This window comes from Oryza sativa, chromosome 5, assembly GCF_034140825.1.
Source record: "Oryza sativa Japonica Group chromosome 5, ASM3414082v1".
Taxonomy (NCBI): domain Eukaryota; kingdom Viridiplantae; phylum Streptophyta; class Magnoliopsida; order Poales; family Poaceae; genus Oryza; species Oryza sativa.
This window is the reverse complement of record NC_089039.1, coordinates 21,233,125-21,255,384: the sequence shown is the minus strand read 5'-3', so window position 1 is coordinate 21,255,384 and position 22,260 is coordinate 21,233,125. Positions and strand designations below refer to the sequence as shown.

The window sequence follows — 22,260 nt, the reverse complement described above, 5'->3', positions numbered from 1 at the left end:
GCAAAAATATGAACACCATGGTTTAATTTACAGTGTATTTTTATTAAAATTACAGTGCATCTACATGCTATATCTACTATTTTTACAAATGTAATTTTAGTTATAAAGCACTGTAATTTTAGTTATAAATGCAACATTTAACACTTCAGATACCTGGACGGTTTCTCAAGCAGTGCATTTGTACTAAAACGACAAATATTCTAGTTACCAAAATTTACAGTGCATTTGTACTTAAAATTACGGTGCACTTACATGCCATATTTATTGTTTTTACAAATGTAATTTTAGTTATAAAGCAATGTAATTTTTTGTTACAAATGTAACATTTAACACTTCAGATACCTGGACGGTTTCTCAAACAGTGCATTTGTACTAAAACGACAAATATTCTAGTTACCAAAATTTACAGTGCATTTGTATTAAAATTACAGTGCACTTACATGCCATATCTACTGTTTTTACAAATGTAATGTTAGTTATAAAGCACTGTAATTTTAGTTATAAATACAACATTTGTGTTAATCTCTACTAAATACTACTCTATTAACCAATACAATCACAAGCTATACCTGGACGGTTTCTCTATATTTTTTTAATGGTTAGATGTAAATATAAGGAGAGAAAAAATATTTTTTCTCGAAAATCACACGACATATGTCTAGACAGTCCCAAATAAAGCAGTAGAAAGCGCCAAACGCCTCCGAATCAGTACCCCTTCCACTACTACTGCTCGTGCTCGATCGGCCAACCATGGCGTCGGGCTCCACCGATCCCCTCCTCCCCCGCGCCGGCGCCGCACGCCGCCGCCCCGCCACCGGCGGCTGGAGGTCCGCGCTGTTCATAATCTGTAAGCACAGCTGCCACCCCAGATCGCGTCTCCTCGATCGAAAGCTTTGCTTGAATCGTCTCCGCTGGTTTTTAGGGGTGGAGGTGGCGGAGCGGTTCGCCTACTACGGCGTCTCGTCCAACCTGATCAGCTACCTGACCGGCCCTTTCGGGGAGACCACCGCGGCGGCGGCGGCGGCCGTGAACGCGTGGTCCGGCGCCGCGTCGATGCTGCCGCTGCTCGGCGCCGCCGTCGCCGACTCGTGGCTCGGCCGGTACCGCACCATCGTCGCCTCCTCCGTGCTCTACATCACGGTCAGTTGAGTTTCAGATGCTAACCGAACAGCACCGTACCCTCCAGCCTTATCCATTCCGTTCTCGATCTCATCGATGCGTTTTCTTTGGGGATTTTGTTCAACCTGCTCAATTCCCTCCGTACATTTGCTACTTCTACATTTTAACCTATTGTTTTATTTGTTCAACCTGCTCAATTCCTCCGTACATTTCCTACTTCTACAGTGATCCTTGCCATAATTTATCAGTTTATTCTAAAAAAATATTTATTAGCCATCTTGCGCAGAGTTCGATATAGTATCAAGGGTTACGCCTAGTGACCTGAGTAGTATTCCAAAGATCCTAAGTTCAAATCTTCTATGCAGCTAATTTTAAATTGGGTTATTTGTGGGGCTAAGTTTTTTATTTCAATGGTCGTATATATCTGGTTGGACGTAGATGCCAGTTAAAAAATACCCTTCTCTTAAAAAAAAAAGGATTTGAGAGATCTCCCACGCAATGGCATTATCCGCACGCGGTTAGTTGGAAGCATTTTCCGTTTACGCTGCGCTGCGGATGGAAAGTGACTTTACACGCAAGTCCAAGCGAACCCGTTCTGAATTGTGATTTACTGAATTTAACAAGACTTTGCGTGCAGCTGCTATCTTATTACGCCCAAGTCAAATGGGCATGGTTTTTCAGTTGATATTGTTGCACGTAAACAGCATTTCCTGACGTCCCGGGAGAAGTTTCAGTTTCAATTGGTTAATTTAATTGTCCCTTAATTTATAGCCTGGGTCGTGTAGTTTCCAGTGGCCGGTAGTGATCATGCTCAACACGTTCAGTGGAGTGAGAGGACGTATCAGGCATGTGTTTATTTGCATACTAGTCTCCAAATATTGTTTTCTACCAATAATAGGGTTGTTGCTTTCAATTTAGCTAGTAGTCTATTTTCGAAGGAACAGGGTAGTAGAGCCAGCCACATCAATAATCTTTCATGCCATTGTGTTTACTGTTTAGTGATAGGATCACACCGCGTCTTGCAGAAAATATTTATGTACCTGCCCATTGCAATTGAAGTTCTTCAGCTCAGTGTCTGTTTGGAACACATTAATTTCACATGGATCAGTGTCTGTTTAGATCCCACCCTAAAATTTTACACCCTGTCACATCGAACGTTTGAACACATGTATAAAGTATTAAATATAGGATAAAAAATAACTAATTGCACAAATTGCGACTAATTTGCAAGACAAATCTTTTTAGCCTAATTGCTACATGATTTGACAATGTACTTTTACAGTAAACATGTGCTAATGATGAATTAATTAGGCTTAATAATTTCGTCTCGCAGTTTACCGACATTATAGATGGCCATCTGGGCCGCCCGGCACGGCACGGCCCAAGCCCGGCCGTGCCTGGGCCGAGGCTTGTCGGGCCGGCACGGCCCGACCGATGCACCGGGCCGTGCCGTGCCAGCCCACGGGCGGCATAAACGGCCCAGGCACGGCCCAATACTAGTCGGGCCGTGCCGGGCCGGCCCGAAGGCACGATGGGCTATTGTGCTGCCTCACAGAAAGAGTTTATATTTGGTCCCTCAACTCTGTGGGCTGTGTTTAAATGGCTGGAAATAAGTCTATTTTTGATCCCTCAACTCTGTGGGTTGTGTTTAAATGGCTGGAAAATAAGTCTATTTTGTATACCTATTTTCTTGGGCCATGCCTTATACGGTTATATAAGTCTATTTTTTGTCCCTATATTTTTTTTATTTGATCGGGCCGTGCCGGGCCGGCCCACCGTGCCGAGGGTGCAGCCCAGGCACGGCCCAGCTATCGGGCCGGGCCGGCACGGGCACGACCCTAGTCGGGCCGGGCCGTGCTTGGGCCGGGCCAAAATTGCGGGCTTCGTGCCAGGCCGTGGGCCTCGGGCCATATGGCCATCTATAACCGACATACTATAATTAGTTTTTTTTATTAGTGCCCAAACACCCTATGTGACACCCTATATAATACCTGATGTGATACACTAAAACTTTGCATCCCAGTTCAATTCTTGTTTGAATCCGGTAAAATACCGACGTTACAATTACGGTTTTGCATGAGAAAATTCCTCGGAACAGGACCTAAATATATTTGATCTCGCAAACTGCGCTCACCTATTCACCATGGCCAAACAACGGCAGGGACTGGGCTTGCTAGCGTTGTCGTCCACGTTCTCGTCGCCTCAGAGCCAACAATGCAGCTCCTCCGGCGATGGCCGGCAAGTTTGCCGGTCTTCCTCCGTGCAGAGGGCCTTCTTCTACGTCTCTCTCTATTTGGTGGCCATCGCCCAGAGCGGCCACAAGCCGTGCGTCCAGGCGTTCGGCGCCGACCAGTTCGACGCGACGGACCCCGGCGAGTCGTCGTCGCGGAGCACCTTCTTCAACTGGTGGTACCTCGGGCTCTGCGCCAGCGCGACCGTCACGGCGGCGGTGATGAGCTACGTGCAGGACAACGTCGGCTGGGGCCTCGGCTTCGGCGTGCCGGGCATGGTGATGCTGCTCGGGCTCCTGGTGTTCCTGCTCGGGACGAGGACGTACCGGTTCTACGACGGCGGCGGCTCCGGCGCGTTCTCCGGCGTCGGCGAGGCCGTCAGGGCGTGGAGGAAGAGCCGGCGGCGAGGAGAAGGCGGCGGCGGCGGCGGCGCCACGGTTGAGGCGGAGCACGGCGAGCTCGCGGAGGAGGTGAGGGGGATGGCGAGGCTGTTCCCGATATGGGCGACGTGCCTGCTCTACGGCGTGCTGTTCGCGCAGCCGCCGACGCTGTTCACGAAGCAGGCGGCGACGCTGGACCGGAGGATCGGGCCGTCGTCGTCGTTCCAGGTGCCACCCGCGGCGCTGCAGAGCTTCCTTGGCGTCAGCATCATCCCCTGCGTGCTGCTCTACGAGCACGTCCTGGTGCCCGCGGCGCGCAGGGCCACCGGCGTCGCCACCGGGATCACCATGCTGCAGCGGATCGGCGCGGGCATCGCGATGTGCGCGGTGACGCTGCTGGTCGCCGCGCTCGTCGAGATGAGGCGGCTGAGCGCGGCGAGGGACGCCGACCCCGGCGCGGCGGTGCCGATGAGCCTGTGGTGGATGGTGCCGCAGTACGTGCTGTTCGGCGCGGCGGACGTGTTCGCCATGGTCGGGATGCAGGAGTTCTTCTACGACCAGGTGCCCGGCGCGCTCAAGAGCCTCGGCCTCGCGCTCTACCTGAGCGTCCTCGGCGTCGGCAGCTTCATCAGCAGCTTCCTCATCTCGGCCATCGACGTCGTCACGAGGAGGGACGGCGGCACCAGCTGGTTCGACGACGACCTCAACCGGGGACATCTCGACTACTTCTACCTGCTTCTTGCCGCGCTCACCGTGCTGGATCTTCTTGCTTACGTATATTTTTCGATGTCTTATATTTACAGGAGAAAGGTTGTCGATGTTCAATGATCCATGGATCGATGCACGCAATGCGCTTGTATAGATGTATATTAACCTGCTGAATTCAGCATGGTTATAACAGTATAATGGCAATGCCAGGGGTAAAATATTGGTGTAAAATTCCCTCTTTACCTTTATTTTCCTTCTAGTTACAAATAAAGAAGTGAGAATCGAAATTCATTGCCTGCACTCTTGGTGGTCCGCCCTTTAAACCGTAGTACAAGCACATCTTCTATCCCTTGGATTGGTCCGGAGATAAAAAAAAACCATTCAGATAATTATGTTGAACAACTAATCGGCCTAATTTGACCAATGCATTTGTGCCCTCGCCATGTGACAGTTTTAGTGGTGAAAAGTTAAAACTGCAGCGAACCACCAAACTAGGTGATGATTCTCGTAAAGCATGGCCATGGGCAGAGCATGGTGTCGCCACGTTCAAGCAAATACCGAGGAACGTGATATAGCCCGTCTTAGGGGAAAAAAGAAGTACATATGGACAAGCAAGTCCAATGGCTACAAACTAAAAAACACGGGCACACAACATGAATCTTGATTCTTGGATTTGATGGCATTTTCTTTTCTACTATCTGCGAAGTGGTGCAGCAGAATCCCTCGAGTTCGTCAATGTCTTCCCTCAAGTGTGCTTTTTTAAAGTTAGAACGAACACTAGCGTGGCGCCTCCTGGGAGTCATGGACCATCGGAAAAGCCTCTGAAACATTCGTGGCACCAATTTACTTGTTACTGGCATCAAATATGTCCTAACATTTTTATCTTGAAACTATCTTATTCCCAGTTCGATGATACGATGAATTGCTCTCGCAGCAGCAACAGAAGGGATCTACTAGCAGGAATGCAGGACAACAGAAGTGGTCTCTGCCTCTCTCAACTGAGAGAACAGGATCCGGCAGGAAGCATAAAGCACGAAAAGAACTCTTTTGGCTGAAAGCTGTGTCCCAAACAAATTGTTCATGGGTCAAAAGAAGTCTTAAATCGTGGAAAGTTCAGCATTAGTAAGATTTTAAAAATCGCGTGGAGACTCCTTCAATCATGGCAAAGTCTCAGAAATTGATGGGATAATAACTGCCAGTAGCTCAAGGCACACAAGCATCTGATGTTCTCGACTCTCAAGCCACCACAGCATAAAACGTGTAAAGCACTGGAGCTAAACATACACTCAAACAGGGATTTGGATCCTCTGATGCCTACAAAGGCAGAGGAGCCGGATCCCTCAAACAGACACTGGAGCTTTATCCCTTTATCCCCTCTCGAAATAGTAATTCAACACCGGATAAAAATTGCCCTGATCAAATATACTGAAGTAGTAGTAGCACCAAAATTCCATGTCCATACAAATTCTGATCCATTGCCTAACATTACGACGGATGCAGAGAAGCCGTAGAGCATAGCAGAGCAGAGCTGACCTACTCGATCACTCACTCACTCACCAGTGTGACCAGTTCACTCCTCGAGCTCTACGACCGGCTCGGGCAGCGTGGGCAGCACGGGGTAGTTGCGCGAGAAGCAGGCGTCGCAGTAGCCCTCCGCCTCGGCGCCGTAGATGCTGTGGAGCTTGCCGAGCGAGAGGAAGGCGAGCGAGTCGCTGCCGATCTCGCGGCGGACGCCCTCGAGATCCATCCGGTTGGAGATGAGCTCCCCCTCGCTGGGCGTGTCGATGCCGTACAGGCACGAGCCCACCACCGGCGGGCTCGCGATCCGCATGTGCACCTCGCGCGCGCCGGCGTCGCGGAGCAGCCGCACGATCTTGCTCGAGGTGGTGCCGCGCACCAGGGAGTCGTCCACCACCACCACGCTCTTCCCGCGGATCACGCCGTGGACCGGTGCCAGCTTGAGCTTCACGGCGAGGTCGCGGATCGCCTGCGTCGGCTGGATGAAGCTGCGGCCGCTGTAGTGCCACCGGATGAGGCCCTGCTGGAACTCCAGCCCCGACGCGCGCGCGAACCCGAGCGCGGCGTAGAACCCCGAGTCGGGAACCGGGATGACCACGTCGGCGCCCGCGGCGGGGGACTCCTCCGCGAGCGCGCGGCCGAAGGCGGTGCGGCGCTCGTGGACGGCGTGCGAGAAGACGACGGAGTTTGGGAGGGCGAAGTAGATGTGCTCGAAGACGCAGGAGCGGCGGGGGCGGTGCGGGACGAGGCACGCTGAGGAGACGGACATGTCGCGGCGGTCGACGACGACCACCTCCCCGGGCTCCACCTCGCGCTCGTAGGTCGCCTCGATGAGGTCCAGCGCGCAAGTCTCCGACGCGAACGCGACGGTGCCGTTGCGGCGGCGGCCGAGCACCAGCGGGCGGAACCCGTGCGGGTCGCGCACGGCGAACATCTTATCGGCCGTCAGGAACAGCAGCGAGTAGGCCCCCGCGAGGCGCTCGCACGCGTCGCAGATGCGGGACAGCAGTGGCCGCGACAGCGACGTCGCGATGAGGTGGAGGATGACCTCCGTGTCCGACGAGGTGTTGAAGATGGAGCCCCTCGCCTCCAGCTTGTTCCGCAGCGCCTGGTAGTTGACGAGGTTGCCGTTGTGCGCGACGGCGACCTGCCCGAACCTGTACCCGGCCAGGAACGGCTGCACGTTCCGCAGCGACGCGGCGGCGCCGGCGGTGGAGTACCTCACGTGCCCGATGGCGGCTGGCCCGGGGAGCGATGCCAGCCGTGCGGGGTCACCGAACACGTCGGCGACGAGGCCGAGCCCGGTGACCGACTTGAGCTTCCCGTCACCCCCGACGGCGACAATCCCGGCACCCTCCTCCCCGCGGTGCTGCAGCTTCTGCAGCCCGAGGTAGCAGAGCGACGACGCGTCGGGGTCCCCCACGACCCCGACCAGCCCGCACTCCTCGCGCGGGTGGTCGTCGGACTCGTCGTCCTCCTCGTAGGAGAACGGGGTGACCCGGTCGGGCAGCAGCGCCCCGGCCGCCGGCAAAAGGCGCAGCCGGGGCAGAGCGAGAGAAGACGGCTTGGAGGAATACCTGAGCTGCTGCTGCTGCTTCGACCCGTCGGCGGCGGCGTGGTGGTGGTGGCGGAGGAGGAGGAGGCGCGACGTTGACGCGGCGGCGGCGGCGGCGGCCATTGGTGAGTGGGGGAAGGGGAGCGGCGCGAGGGATTGGGGGGGAATGGATGGGTTTCCCCTCCGAGGGCGAGGTCAAGGGGCGGGATTTAAAGAGGGTTTTGCTCGTCGCCGTCTCTCCGCCGTAGGATGCGATGTACGGTGCTGAATACATACCATCGGTATCCGTATCGTATCTCGTACGTGTACCGGCTGCTGTTGCGTTAGAAAAAAAAAAGGAATTCTGAGTGCGTAGTGGCCGAGCTCGAGGCTCGAGGAGAATGGGCCACTGATGGGTGGGCCCTGCTATGGTGGAGTAGTAGTAGCCGCCTCGAGCGCTAGTGGATTTGACCAGGCCGTGTGCAGGTCGGCATATGGCGGCGGCTGGTCCATTTCCGGTCCAGGGTTGGGGTCCCACGTGTGGGTACTGTGTCGGTTTCAGACTTTTCAGTGGACACACACGGGTGTGGGCTGTCATGCGATCTCCTTTTTGGGCTGGAGTTACTGTGGGCTGCCATGAGACCTCCTTTTGGGCCGGAGTTACTGTGGGCTGGATAGGCGGCCTTGTCGGAGACAGTCACGGCTCGGCCCGTCCCATTTGTTTGATGGACCCGAATACTGTCGCATATTGCTGATTTGCAGTTCCCCTCTGGTAAAGTGCAAGATGACGTTGAGGAGGTGGATGCGAAGATGCCCGTCAGCACACACCATCACTTTTCACCTTATCACATCACTAACCACCGCTAACTAAAACTCTGAAAACACACTAAAGCATAGAAACACATAATAACACTCCAGTCCAAGGAATCAGTCGTTAGCACGGAGGAACAAACACCACGTTAGCAAATACGGGAAAAAAAACCCTCCAGTACAGCGAAGAAGATGAATGACAAAAGAAAAAAAAAAGGACGCACGAGACAGCAAGATGCAGAGACGAACACAAAGCACCAGCAACTAATAAAGCAACTACTGTTAATTCATACGGAGTATACCCCGAACACGACTTGAAGAGTGACGACCAATCGGCATTCGAGCGACCGGCTCTCACAAGTGACAAAACCGGGAGCAAAAAAAAACAATGGAAAAACACAAGGCGGCCACGCGGGAGGTCCATCGGCCATCGCAATTGAAGCACGGCGATGGGGGTATCTGCAGGTTGTCCCGCCCCGCAGGGAGGTGGGGCCTACGACTACGATGAATTGGGATCTGGATCGCGGCAGAGGCGGGGGGAGCGCAGGAGGCGGCATGTGAGGGGGCGTGCGTGCGTGCGCTGTCGCGGTGGTGGAGCCGTCCGCGAGATCGTGCCATCGGTCCTTCACCGTGGATGCTAACCACGCTGCATTTATATTTGCTGCGTAAAACTCCTCTCTGCTTCCCGGCTCCCTGCTACGCGCACCCGACCGTGTGATTGATATTGATACTGATAAGCAGTGACATCCGTCTGTAAAACATACACACTCCGTCCCATAAAAAACCCAATCTTATTTACGAACCTGGACATATACGTGCCCAGGTTAATAGCTGGGGTTTGTCTTTTTTTTTTGGACATAGTAGTATTTTTTTCAACAAAATACGTACTAACACGTAAAAGAAAAACAGAATATGTAGGGTGACAACTTTCATGTCTACCGAAATTCCACCGAGTGTATTTAATGGTATCGCGTGATCTCTCTTTACATGAGAACCTAGCCATAGTACATTCTCATTTTACCGTCATCACCTTTTCTACCCTAGTGCGTGTTGTGCATCTAGGGGTGGGCAGAATAAGACCGAACCGAAGAGACCGAGACCGAGATCGAAAAATTCGGTCTCAACTATTGAAAGACCGAAATATATTCGGTTTATTTGGTCATGGGCCTTAATTAACCGAATTGACCGAAATAACCGAATTAGGCTCAATAGATCTAGTTGGTCCAATAAACCCACTAATAAGAAATCCTAGGGGCAGGTGCGTCACAGCCTCACAGGCATCGACGCATCGTTTCATCCCCATCCATCCTGGAGCGGCGCCGTCCCGACTCCCGTCTCCATCCCATCCGCATCCTTCTTCGCTCCATCGTCGGGCGCCGCTTCCGCCTCCACCGCCGGCGCCGCCTCCAGCCGGCCCGGCGCCGCCTCTAGCCAGCGTGCCTTCACCTCCACCGCCTGGCATCGCCCCCAGCCGGCCCGGCGCTGGCTCCACCGCCGGGCGCCGCCTCCACTAATTGTTGATTTGCTTTGCTTTTGCTGTTTTTACAAATAGTTTTGTTGATTTGCTTTGTTTTTGCTGTTTTTACGGTTAGTTCGGTCTATGACCAAGACCAAACCAAACTAACCGAAGACCGATTTGCTCAGTCCTGAGATTTGTTGGAGACCGATCGGTCTTGAGATTACAAAGACCGAATTTTAAAAAGACCGAGAAACCGAACCGAATTTTTCGGTTAGACCAAATACCCACCCCTACGTGCACCCGACACTATTGGTTCAATGGCACACACTTCCGTTAACAAACTCTATGGACAATTGTAGGTTGGACATTTGAAATGTTGAGTAAAAATTCAAGATCAACATATCTTTAATTCAACCCAATGGCCTACTCCCTCAATCCCAAAAAAAGCCAATCTCCCCTCCTAGTACAACGAATTTGGATAGCCCTTTGTCACATCCCCTCCTAGGTTGTTTTTTTTTTTGGGATGAACATTATTTAAAAGTCTGAACTTTTTTTATTTAAAAGTGTTGTGGCAGGTTTGTTCTAAACAACCCGGTTACCTCCGGCATTTCCGTCCTTGGTGCCCATTGTGAGTACACCAAGCAAAATGTCCATGCAAATTGAAGAATAAGATACTCATTTCCACCTCTTCCTCTCAAGTTATTACACTTGTTTCCCCCCATTTCCCTCCAACCCCGGACACCCCGCACACGTACGAACAGGCCACAAATCCTCAAATATCGGACAGCGCAGGGATCGAACGCAGAGGAAATCCAAAATCCAAAATCCGATCCCCTCGAACCAAAGAATTCGAAGCGCGCAGGCGGGCACACGCCCCAAATGCGCCGGCGGACGACGCGCGCCGCCGCAGAAGCAGCACGGCGCCGATGAGTCGCGCCCCTCCGGACGCCGCCGGCGACCTCTTCGCCGCCAACCTCAAGGGCTCCCTCCTCGCCGTCGCCTCCTCCGCGTTCATCGGGGTCAGCTTCATTGTCAAGAAGAAGGGGCTCCGCCGCGCCGGCGCCGCCGGCCCCCGCGCAGGTCCGCCGGCCTTATATTTTTCTTGGTTCTCCTGGTTTGCAGCCTTTGGGCAGCGCCTCTCGCGTTCTTTTGGTTTCTTGGGCGTTGTTATGAGGTCATGTGGCGAGGAATGTCCTAAAGGCGCCCCATTTTATGGCCAATCTGGTGCTCTTCGTCAACGATGCGCTGTAATCATTGTTTGTTCATGGTGAATTTCAGGTGTTGGAGGCTATGGATACCTCTTGGAGCCTCTCTGGTGGGTTGGAATGATTACAAGTAAGTTCTTGCTTTCTTAGGTTGCTTATTTCTTGAGGGGCTAGTGCAAAATTATTCGAAATTCTTGATAATTTTTTTTCCGAATTTCGTAGTGCTCATTGGTGAGATTGCAAATTTCGTGGCTTACATGTTCGCACCGGCTGTTCTGGTTACTCCCCTCGGCGCTCTCAGCATAATTGTTAGGTACAACTGGGATGTGTTCCCTTTGCTTGTAAAATTTCCTGGTTAGAACCCATGGTTTGAATTAGTTTTAATCTGTCCATGCACATGCGTGGTGAATGCGTAATCTTTGTGGAGCAGTGCTGTTCTAGCCCATTTCATCCTGAATGAGAAGCTGCAACGGATGGGAGTGCTGGGCTGCGTGCTCTGTATAGTCGGATCAACAGTGATCATCCTTCATGCTCCTGAAGAGGAGACACCGAGCTCAGTGGAGCAGATTTGGCACCTGGCGACACAACCTGGTATATCCTTGTAGTTTCCCTTTGTACTTTATTATCGTCAGTCATCACAATTGTACTTTGTATTTTCTGCAGCCTTTCTTTGCTATGTGGCCTTTGCACTGGTGGTCTCACTGATCTTGATGGCGCATTGTGCTCCCCGCTATGGGCAGACCAACATAGCAGTGTATATAGGAATATGCTCTGTGATTGGATCTCTGACGGTAAGTGATCTCTATGGACTATGAAAATGCCTTTGTTGTTAGCTTGGTCTGGTGTTTAATAGGTTTGTTTATCTTATTTTTGTTATGCTAGGTAATGAGCATAAAGGCAGTTGGTATTGCAATCAAGCTTACAATTGAGGGCATAAACCAGGCTGGCTATTTCCAAACTTGGTTATTTGCAACTGTTTCAGCTATATGCATAATTATCCAGTTAATTTACCTGAACAAGGTACACCTGTAGTCATTTTGTTTAGGTAACAGAAATATTGATGTTAATTTGCATGTTCACATCATGATAAACTTTCAGGCACTGGACACTTTCAATACCGCAGTTGTGTCCCCCATCTATTATGCGATGTTTACATCCCTCACTATTTTAGCAAGTGCCATAATGTTCAAGGTATGCAGGTTTTAGTAAGTTCCACAAATGCCAGTTAGTTTAAGTCCATTTACTAGAACAAAAATTTGAGAATATGTTTTATGGTTTCCAGGATTGGTCTGGACAGAGTATAAGCAGTATTGCTTCTGAGATCTGTGGATTTCTTACTGTGCTTTCTGGTACCGTTGTATTGCATTCTACAAGAGAATATGATCAAACTATTTCTCCAGGTAATTATTTCTGAGTTTTAGTCAATCAATGCTTGGCTATTCTTATATGAGAAGATGAATATTTGTTCTGTGGTACATCATGCTGATAATATTATTCATGCAAACATAAATAAGTGGTTTTCCCAAAGTTGAAGTTATTTAGTCACTGCAGTTTGAGTTTCCAATCTCCTTTTACTAGCCTTGTGGTAACAAAGCTGGTGTAAGTTGTGGTTGTTGAGAGTTGGTGCTTTACTTTAGTATTAAAATCACTACCAATTTGATAATTCCTACTGAAAATTGTTTGGTTTCTTTTAGCAGTGAAGTTACTTTAATCAAAAGTCAATAGTATTTTGCCTCAAGGAGATAGACTTCGTTCTGTTAACAGTAGTTGTCATAGGCTTACTCATTGCCTTCATAGTTATGGATCAAGAAAGAAATGGCCTGTGGATTGAAAAGTATTAATCAAGCCTACTATTTATGGTGTCTTGGCATATCTGTCCTTTTCAACTGATTTAAGGCTTGCCTCTAGATAGTTATACAATGCTAGGAATCCCTCACTTTTTTTAGTGCATGTTCTTTAAAAAAAGGAAAAGTAACGGCAATGGGATTTCTCCAAGATATTACTAGCACTTCACAATGTCTATGATATTATAGGTTACCCAATACTGTTATCATATATATAGAGTGGTACTGTAATAATTTCCTGTTTTTATTTTTTTACTACAGACCTTTATACTCCTCTTCCCCCAATATACTGGCATATCCAAGGGAACGGTGAGACGGTGAAACAAAAAGAGGATGATTCACTCTCTGCTGACTTCATCACCGTGGTGCGACAAGATTACTTTGTCTAAAGAATAGAGACCGTCCTGAATGCTCGGTAATCTCCTCAATATCGTCTTTCAGCAGTGACAAGACCAAATCAACTGCAAATTGTAGGATTGTAGGATTAGCTCGTGCATGATCATGCTGCATCCAAGCCAACACCCTCCAAAGGAGCATCGAAGCAGCCTGGCTTTTTTTTGCCCATTTGCACGAAACAAGGTCTTCTGCTTGTTTATCAAGGTGGTGTGACATGATCTGTTATGTGTATCTGTTCCTTTGATTCGAGGAGCAAGTTTATGAGGCTGCTCTTGCTAGTTTGACGGATGTTTTTTTGGCTTTTAGTTTTTGAGGTTTGTCTGTTGATGCATGTATATTGTACAGTCTAAATGAATGTAAGAAGCTAGATCTACCCTCTTTCGGTGAGGTTGAAACCATTCATGTAGCCTACTAGCGGTTGCTCACCATATTAGCGCTGCAGAGTGTGAAACTCTGCTGTTACAGTTCACATTGGCATAGCATTGAGAGTCTTGGTATTTACTTACAGTGCACATTAGCTCTTTAAGCTTTTCTGCTGCTGTCCTATTCAACTCCTGACATGTAATAATTACTGTTCCCGTGCAAATATTGCTGAAACTTGAAATGGTTATTGCTGCTGTGTGCTGTCCAGGAAAAGCACAATTTTGCTCATCTATTCTATTATATACTAAAAGTCTATTAAACTTCCTACAAACGCTCTTAAACCGCCACATGGCATCCTACAAACGCTCCTAAGTCGCCACATGGCATGCTAATAAATAATAGAAATTCCTAGAAATTCTAAGAAAAAAACAAAACATCTGTCCATCCGTTTTCATTAAAATCAGTGGACCCAATGTTTCAAGCCGTCAGATTTATCTTAAAAAAAAAAGCTTTCCACCTCCACCTCCTTCCTCCCACACGTAACATCACTTTCCCTTTATATGTAGTCACGTATAATAAATATATAACAATTGATTTACACATGTACAGGTGTAGAATAGATTAGATCAAATCATATTAAAGTAATTAATCCCTCTCTTCTAATCTCATGTGTATTTGCGAGAGATAAATAAATATATACTATTCATCCGGAGAAAATATATGTATGTATATATGCATGTACATGAGACTATTATTTGGAAAAAAAAAAAGAAAACATGCATATGTCCGTACATAAAAAAAACCATATTTTCCTACAAATACTCATAAACCACCACGTGTACTCCTAAAAACACTTCTAAACCGTCATGTGGCACTCTAATTAACCGGTGGACCCACTATTTTAGATTTTTCAGCTATTAGATTTACAATTATATAGTGGACCTGATATTATACGTCATTAGATCTATTTTTCAAAAAAAAAGAAAAAGAAAATAGCATCGATCCCCTCCCATCCCGCTTAAGTACATTTCCATTTACGTGAACTCCATCTGTGTACGCCCTCCCCTCTGTTCCTTTTCTCTCCTATTTTCATGATTTTCATGCTATTTTAGTTAGATGGAAATTAGAATTTATAATAATATTTTTTCTAAAAAAATAAAACTAAATCACTGTCCTTTTGTAGAAACGGACGTATGCCTCCTCCTTCGTGTTCCAAGGCCGGTGTCCACCCTCCTTTTTTTATATATTATTTAAATTCAAACTAGACTGAATATTTTTAACCATTAAATTATTAAATTATTATTATTATATCAAATAGATTTTTAAACCTTTTGATTAACAAAATGCACTAAAATTAGAATAATTTAAGTAGTTTAATTAGAAAATACAGCACCCAAAGTATTTTAAATTAGATCTAATATTAAATGTATTTATAAAAATAGATAACTCTAAATTATAGTGCACATTCGATCTATTTTAAAAACAGTAATCTCCTCCCATCATCCTGTCTTTCGTAATACCACTCTCCTCCCACTCTGGCTCTTGCATCCTCTCCTCTCCAATGCAATTATCGTCTCTTTTATTTTTTTTCTAACTAACATAATATAAAAATAGTCATAACTATTATTTTATTTATAATTAAACATTCATTAGCTATATTTTGCTATATAAAAGTTAAAATATATCATTTGAAGGTGGACCCTATCGTTTGCATGAACACTAAATAAACACGAAAATTAATTGAAAATATGTATCGTGTTATACTAAATCATTGTACACAATTAAAATCAATTAAATGCCCTCAAGAGTGTTCGTAAGTCACCAACTACATAATTAAAGCAACCATAAGCTACATATATGGAATACTCCTATGCTTTTTAAATCTGTGAAACCATTATTTCTAACCATTAGATCTATCTTATATATAAAAAAACAAGCGTGTATTCATGGTACATCACATTTTAAAAATATTACTGTGTAATTATATTTCGTCGTTATCGTATTCATGTTAGGTTGCGTGGAGCCTCTCACTCACTCTATATGAAATGAATGTTCAATGGATCATCTCTCAAACTACATCAATCATTTTAGTCTATATAAACCTGTCCCACCCAATTCATCCTTTAGTACACTATGATAATATATATGCAACTAAAAAAAGAAAACCAACTTACTTTTACTGACATGTTTTCTAAAGAAAATAAGTCTACCTTCTTTCCAAATGATGAAGAAGATTATAAATAATTGCTTATAGATATTACTTAAATATGATTTAACATAAAGCTAATAGGTTATAAACTTATAAAAGCAATTAATGCCATGAAAACAATTTATAGAGAAATCATGAGAGGTGTTCTCCGGTTAATATTTCACTTTTATAAGTATCTTAAACTTAGCGTACGACACATGCCCGCGCGAATGCGCGGGCTACCTTCCTAGTTCAAATTTAAAACACATAAGTTTTCTACAGTGATGTGCAATTGCCATGGTTTTATTGTAGAACTCCATATAATCGTGTGCACAGAACACTGATAACCATTTCATTCTCCTCAAATATGACCAGATAATTGTTCAGAAGCTTTATTTAACCCTTTCATTCCACTCAATTAGGAACAAACCAATCAAAAAATTTACATCAAACTGCTTATATAAGTACTTGTAACCTACAACGTTATTACCAAATTTTTTTCTACTACAACTTATCAAATCAGATGCTACTCTACATTGTACCCTATGAGAATGTGTTCTATCTTGATGCGGTTCCTTTCAAGGCTCCTCTCGTGTCGTCTTCCGCCATGGGCGGCACGGGAGGCAACGACCCGGCCATCCCTTCACCCTCACCTCCCTCCTCCGCCTCGCCACCGCCCGAGTGGCCACCAGCAAAGCCGCGCGGTAACAAGGACGGCGGCTACGGGGCCCCTCTCTCCTTGCGCTCCGGTGAACTGGGGAGTCATCCAGGGAGGCGGCGGCGATAACCGCCAGATCCTCGCCGCTCCGGCCGGATCTGGCGGGGACAGGGACGACGTCGACGGCGGTGGGGATGGCGATGGCGGTGGGGATGGTGATGGCGGCGGGGATGGCGATGGCGGTGGCGGAGTTTGCGGATCCGGCGACGGTGCGGCGTCCGACAGTGGAAGGATCATGCGGCGTCGGTGGCCTGTCCATCGCCCGATGCTGCCGCTTGTGGCGTCTGCTGGCGATGGTGATGCAAGGAGGACAGCCGGATTCTGCTCCTCTAGGTCCAGATCTGGCGCGTCCTCAGTCGGAGGTCAGGTGGTGTGGAGTCCGGTCGTCGTGCAGGTGGTGTGAATAGTGCCGATACCTTTCGGTGTGCAGTTGGCATTTGGGAGCTTCCGCTATGGATGCTTTGGTTAACAGGGTCTCCGAGGTGAAAACCTTGCTCCGCTTCTGGTGCTAGCAACGGTGACTCCCTCGAGTGCCGTTCTCCTTCTTTAAGGCGTTGCTTTTGGAGCCCTCGTTTCAACTCCACTTCAAGGGAATTCTCCGGGTGAAAACTTTAGATTCGTTAGGATCGGAAGTTGCCGTCGTTCTGTCGGCGTTACCTTCTTGAAGGCTTTGTTTTAGGAGTTTCTTCTCTTTGTTGGACTACTGTTCTTTGGTTCAGTTTGTCAATGCCGGGTTTTCACCGGTTTTCATGAAATTAACCGTGTTGTTGTAAGATTTTTGGGTCCAGTTTTCCTTATAAACTGGATCGACTATCTTCTTCTATAGTGAAATTGCAGGAGCTCCCTGCATGTCCCCTCGAAAAAAAAGAATGTGTTTGACCATGAAAAATCTACGGAACCCTAACTTCAGACGACCCATCTACAGATATGCACCCTGCTCAATAGAGATTGCTTGCGTCCGATCTATCGAGCCCCATCAAGAACATAGGCAATGGAAGCATGCTTGGCTCCGGCGAAACGAAGGACGGTCCAGCGAACTCTGGCGAGCGAAACGAAGCATGCTCATATAGTCCTTTTGCTCCCGCCAGGGCCCAAGTCTTGGCCTTCTCCTTGATCTTGGTCACCACGTTTGCCGCTAAGAGTTCTTTGTGCCTAAAGACTCTCTGGTTTTGTTCCTTCAAGACTTCCCAGGCCGTTAGGAGGATCAGGGTACGTAATCCTTTTTTCGGCACCCCCTTGGTGGTCTCTAGCCCTATCCACCATTCGTGTACCGTTGTAGCTGGGCCCCAACTTTCCGGTATGATATGTTCACGGGAGGTCCAAGCCAACAACGTTCTCCAAATTCTCGTCGTGTACCTTCATTCCATGAGAAGGTAGAAGATCGTCTCTGGGGTATGCCTACAAAGCAGGCAATAGGTGTTGTTCGGCCATCCGTGAGTTGCCAGTCAGTCAGATGTCCAATTCTATTTTGCACCACCAGCCAGGCAAAAATTTTACACTTTTTAGGTGCCCAAGGCTTCCAAATGATCACTCTATAGTTTGTACTGGTTGAAGTTTTGTACGCCAATGCCGCCGTGTATTTCCCGTGGTTTGTGAGGTTCCAAGTGACGTGATCTATCTCGCCGTCGGTGAGCTGCATTCCTTGAATTGCATTCCATACAACTGACATAATGCCACTAGCTGAGAGGTTGAGGTCTTGTAATGGCAAATAGTTGCTTTGAAGTCCATGTGTGTAAATAGAGCCATTTTTTTTTTGAAAATTTTGCACAGCCATAGTTGACATGAAAAAAACGGAAGGACGTTCACCCCAGTGCTTAAAAGAGTTCCCCCCCCCCATTTTATTGTTGTACAGTAGAATTGTGAATCGGAGTCAGTGCTTCATTCAACATACCATTTTACATTTCTTTCTCAAGTATAGCATCTCAATTGATAAGAAACTATTTTTGACTTCACCCCAGTGCTTAAAAGAGTTCCCCCCATTTTATGGTTGTACAGTAGAATTGTGAATCGGAGTCAGTGCTTCATTCAACATACCATTTTACATTTCTTTCTCAACTGTAGCATCTCAATTGATCAGAAACTATTTTTGACTTCTTTTCAGTAAATAAGAAACAAATCAGTAGGTGAACTTACATCAAACTGCTTACAGAAATAGTGACATTCCTGCAGTTGCAGAAGTAGTAAACAAAAACCTACTGTCCATGCAACTGAGATGCTACTGCTGAACTGCATTACAACCTGAAGACTCTTTTCGAACATATACAGAATTAGGGATAAAGGACTTGACAATGTGATTGAGCACAACTGCACAAGAACCCTATTAAGTCCTAATGATTTATCTACAGACATGAACCCTGCTCAGCTCGGGAGCTAGCTTTCCTCCATTGCTTGCGTCTGATCGGTTGCATGCTAGCGAGCCATCAAGAACTTTGGGAGAGGAAGCATGCACGGCTCCGGCGCGACGAAGGACGGTCCGGCGAACACCGCGTGCCGTGGCTTGCTGATCTCCTTGTTCGTCGTCAGCCTCATGGTCATGGCGGCGTTGCGGTCCTCCTCGCCGTGGAGCGCGTCCGCCTGCAGCCACGGCTTCTTCTGGATGTCCCAGCGCTCGTCGGAGGACGCGCGGCTCGACGACGTACGACCGCACGGCGTCGGGAGCAGCGCAGGGAGAGCGGCGGCGGCCACGAACTGCGCCGAGCGCGCCATCTCTCGCGGCGAAGCGCGGGAGCCGTGAACGAACGAACGACACAGAGCCCGAGCTTGCGGAGAAGAAGGTGCAGTTCGTTGTGGGCTCGGAATACGACGGCCCACTCGGCCCAGTACGGGCCCATACAGGCCCATCTAGGACGAGGAGTAAATCCACATCTCGGCGGAGATCCAACGGCCAGGATGGGAGCAAATATCCACTACACTGTTTTAATTGGAGCCCACCCGTTTCGGCTATCTCCTCCACTATCCCCCCCTCGCCATGGCAGCCGCTTCCTTGGCTCCGCCCACCGCCTCCTTCTCGCCGGCGCCGGCGCCGGGGAGGGTTAAGGCGGCGGCGCCTTTGCTCTCCAGGAGGCCTCCCGGGCGGTTCCTTCTCAGGGTGGCTAGCGAATCCTCCTCGGTTCGTAGACCACTCCAAGCTCCCGATTGTTTTACAACCGCTGTTTCCAGTGGTTCTTGTCTTGTTTCTGGTTTCCACTCTGCTGCGTGGATTTGGTTCCTGTGCCGGCATTGGGGTTGGTTCGATATCTACTGTGTGGATAAATCCCTAGCTCCGGGGTCCGGGGTCTTGTCCCGCTTCCATTTACCCTTTCTTTTACTAATTTGCGTCTGTTTATGGCAATTCTTGGTTTGGAGCAAAGCTCATTTGTGAGTAGTACCATCCTGACATTTCGCTGCTTTGATCGTCTTATGCTTGTATGATTAGATTTCTGGTGACACGCTGCTGGGATTGTATGAGAAAGAGAGGTTAAGCCACTCGCTATATGCTAACGAAGATTACGACAAAGAGATGTTCTGGGACAACTTGGATGCGGATTTGCGCTACTGGACCAGATCCCTGCGCCCAGTGCAGGTATATATAAGGTGTGCTTTAGTGGAATTTAACAAGCATATGTGCGGAATCTTGTACTAGCTCTAATGTTTAATATATGCTCTCACTTTTTTCTCCATTTTTTTTGCTACCATTCAGTGGTATCCTGGTCATATTGCGAAAACGGAGAAGGAACTGAAAGAACAGCTAAAGCTTATGGATGTTGTCATAGAGGTCCGCGACGCAAGGATTCCCTTGGCAACCAGCCATCCTAAGGTTATGGTTTGCTCTTGTTTATGTCTGTGAAATGGGTAACATGGGATGGTGCTGATGAGTGTTGTTTCGTATGATCAGATGGATGCCTGGCTAGGCAATCGGAAAAGGATCATAGTCATGAATCGCGAAGACATGGTGTCAAATGAGGACAGAAATGCATGGGCCTCTTACTTTGCTAATCAGGGTACCAAAGTTGTTTACTCAAACGGGCAGCTGGGCATGGTAAGATAACCCTTATGTAGCTTTTGTTGTCCATTGGCCAGGTCGGTTCTGGATTATGACATGATATATATTGCTTTCTCCGATTTATTTCTTGGTCAGGGTACAATGAAATTAGGTAGGATGGCAAAATCACTAGCATCTACTGTGAACACAAAGCGCAGAGAGAAGGGGTTACTTCCTCGTGCGGTACTTCGTTTAGTTCCTTGTTATGTCTTGTATTGCTTCATTTCGTTTTGTTGTTTCATGTGTGCAAATTAGCTTGATCTGGAAATATTTCTAAAACAATGCATTCTTCAACTTGCTTGTGATACCACAGACATAATGTTTGCATGTGTTCTTTTTGAATGATTAATATAAAATTCTAATTTTCTGATAAATTTTAATTGAATCAGGCAGTTGGTAGCACATCGGCTTCCTGAAATGAATGGTTCAATAGCAGTATGTTGGTGCTTTCTGTTATAATACATATTTTTCAACAATTGCATAAAATCCAAAACAAAAAAAAAAGATTCTTTTTGTTAAGTGATCACGTACAACTTGTTTATTTTGTTTTGTTGTTTATAAGTTTCCCTTGTATGAAGGTTCGAGCTGGAATAGTTGGATATCCAAATGTTGGCAAATCTTCCTTAATTAATCGCTTGCTAAAACGAAGAATGTGTCCAGCAGCGCCTAGACCAGGTGTTACAAGAGAGCTGAAGTAAGCTATTCAGTTGCATAGATGTATATAATTCTTAGTTTCTTTTTTTGCAGAAATTCAATATTATATAAATGTCCATCCTGCAAATAATATGGTTCCAGTTCTACATTTCTGACATTAGAATTACTAACAGGTGGGTTCGTTTTGGAAGTGATTTAGAGCTATTAGATTCACCTGGCATTTTGCCAATGCGAATAAGTGACCAGACAGCTGCAATCAAACTTGCTATATGTGATGATATAGGAGAAAGGTCGTATGACTTTGCTGATGTGGCAGCGATTCTCGTACAGTTATTAGTGAGACATCCAGCTGTAGGTCAGTGCTCTGACAAGCTAATGCCTCCTGTGCATATATGTTTTGATTATAATGCATTCTAAAGATCATTGTTTAGTTTCAAAGAACAAAAGTATGTCATCATGATATATATTTTTCTGAATGGCTCTGACACAGGCCCTGAAGCGTTTCGAAGACGCTATAGGCTTGACATGGACAGCGATTGTGGTAAAATGTACGGTTCAATCCTCTTCTAGTTTTTTCAATGATATTAGAAGTTGGGACAATATTCTGATGGAATGCTTGACAAGTTTCAGGTTTGTGACAAAGCTCTCTGTTCACTTGTTCAATGGAGATGCCAGCCAAGCAGCCTTCCGCATCTTGTCTGACTACCGGAAAGGCAAATTTGGCTGCGTGGCCCTGGAGAGACCCCCAACATGAGCAATGGAGATCTCAGATATTCTTAGATGTTAATAGCTGCTCTTTGTTCATAGTACCACACACAACAATTACAGTGCCCTTTGTAGCAACCGTCACAGCACGAACTTTCAGATGTAGGAGGATGCAAAATGAATTGGCAATATGGCCCCCTCTGTCTAGAGGAAATGTAGTGTGGTAGTAGGTAGTTATTTGAATGTAAATGAACTGAGCTGATTTGTACCAAGATCTTTGTAGGTTGCTACAATATCATGTGTGGATCTCTAGTTTAGAGCGTCCTTGACATTTCCTGTATAAACCATTGGTACCTGTGGAGTGAAATTTGTTCGGTGATGTGCAGTTTACCATACGCTTTACACCA

General features: G+C 47.3%; 4 protein-coding genes across 4 annotated transcripts; 3 read left to right on the top strand and 1 right to left on the bottom strand.

The window, feature by feature from the left end:
• The first annotated feature begins 702 nt into the window (after nt 1-702).
• On the top strand, nt 703-4,738 carry LOC4338880 (protein NRT1/ PTR FAMILY 5.10). Its single transcript, XM_015782582.3, has 3 exons — nt 703-847; nt 923-1,140; nt 3,281-4,738. Exons 1-3 carry the CDS (start codon nt 751-753, stop codon nt 4,556-4,558), a joined length of 1,593 nt encoding a protein of 530 aa, XP_015638068.1. The 5' UTR covers nt 703-750; the 3' UTR covers nt 4,559-4,738.
• Nucleotides 4,739-5,827: 1,089 nt separating this feature from the next.
• LOC4338879 (amidophosphoribosyltransferase, chloroplastic) lies at nt 5,828-7,693 on the bottom strand. The gene has a single exon (XM_015784978.3). The coding sequence runs from the start codon at nt 7,632-7,634 to the stop codon at nt 6,009-6,011; it is 1,626 nt and encodes a 541-aa protein (XP_015640464.1). The 5' UTR covers nt 7,635-7,693; the 3' UTR covers nt 5,828-6,008.
• A 2,869-nt stretch (nt 7,694-10,562) lies between these two features.
• On the top strand, nt 10,563-13,730 carry LOC4338878 (probable magnesium transporter NIPA6). The gene is made up of 9 exons (XM_015784980.3): nt 10,563-10,839; nt 11,038-11,094; nt 11,187-11,277; nt 11,395-11,555; nt 11,628-11,755; nt 11,847-11,984; nt 12,063-12,155; nt 12,247-12,364; nt 13,070-13,730. The coding sequence occupies exons 1-9, from the start codon at nt 10,686-10,688 to the stop codon at nt 13,195-13,197; spliced, it is 1,068 nt and encodes a 355-aa protein (XP_015640466.1). The 5' UTR covers nt 10,563-10,685; the 3' UTR covers nt 13,198-13,730.
• A 5,697-nt stretch (nt 13,731-19,427) lies between these two features.
• On the top strand, nt 19,428-22,246 carry LOC4338877 (DAR GTPase 3, chloroplastic). Its single transcript, XM_015784368.3, has 9 exons — nt 19,428-19,582; nt 19,889-20,035; nt 20,153-20,269; nt 20,348-20,491; nt 20,591-20,677; nt 21,073-21,188; nt 21,322-21,503; nt 21,639-21,696; nt 21,779-22,246. The coding sequence occupies exons 1-9, from the start codon at nt 19,442-19,444 to the stop codon at nt 21,900-21,902; spliced, it is 1,116 nt and encodes a 371-aa protein (XP_015639854.1). The 5' UTR covers nt 19,428-19,441; the 3' UTR covers nt 21,903-22,246.
• Nucleotides 22,247-22,260: the final 14 nt, after the last annotated feature.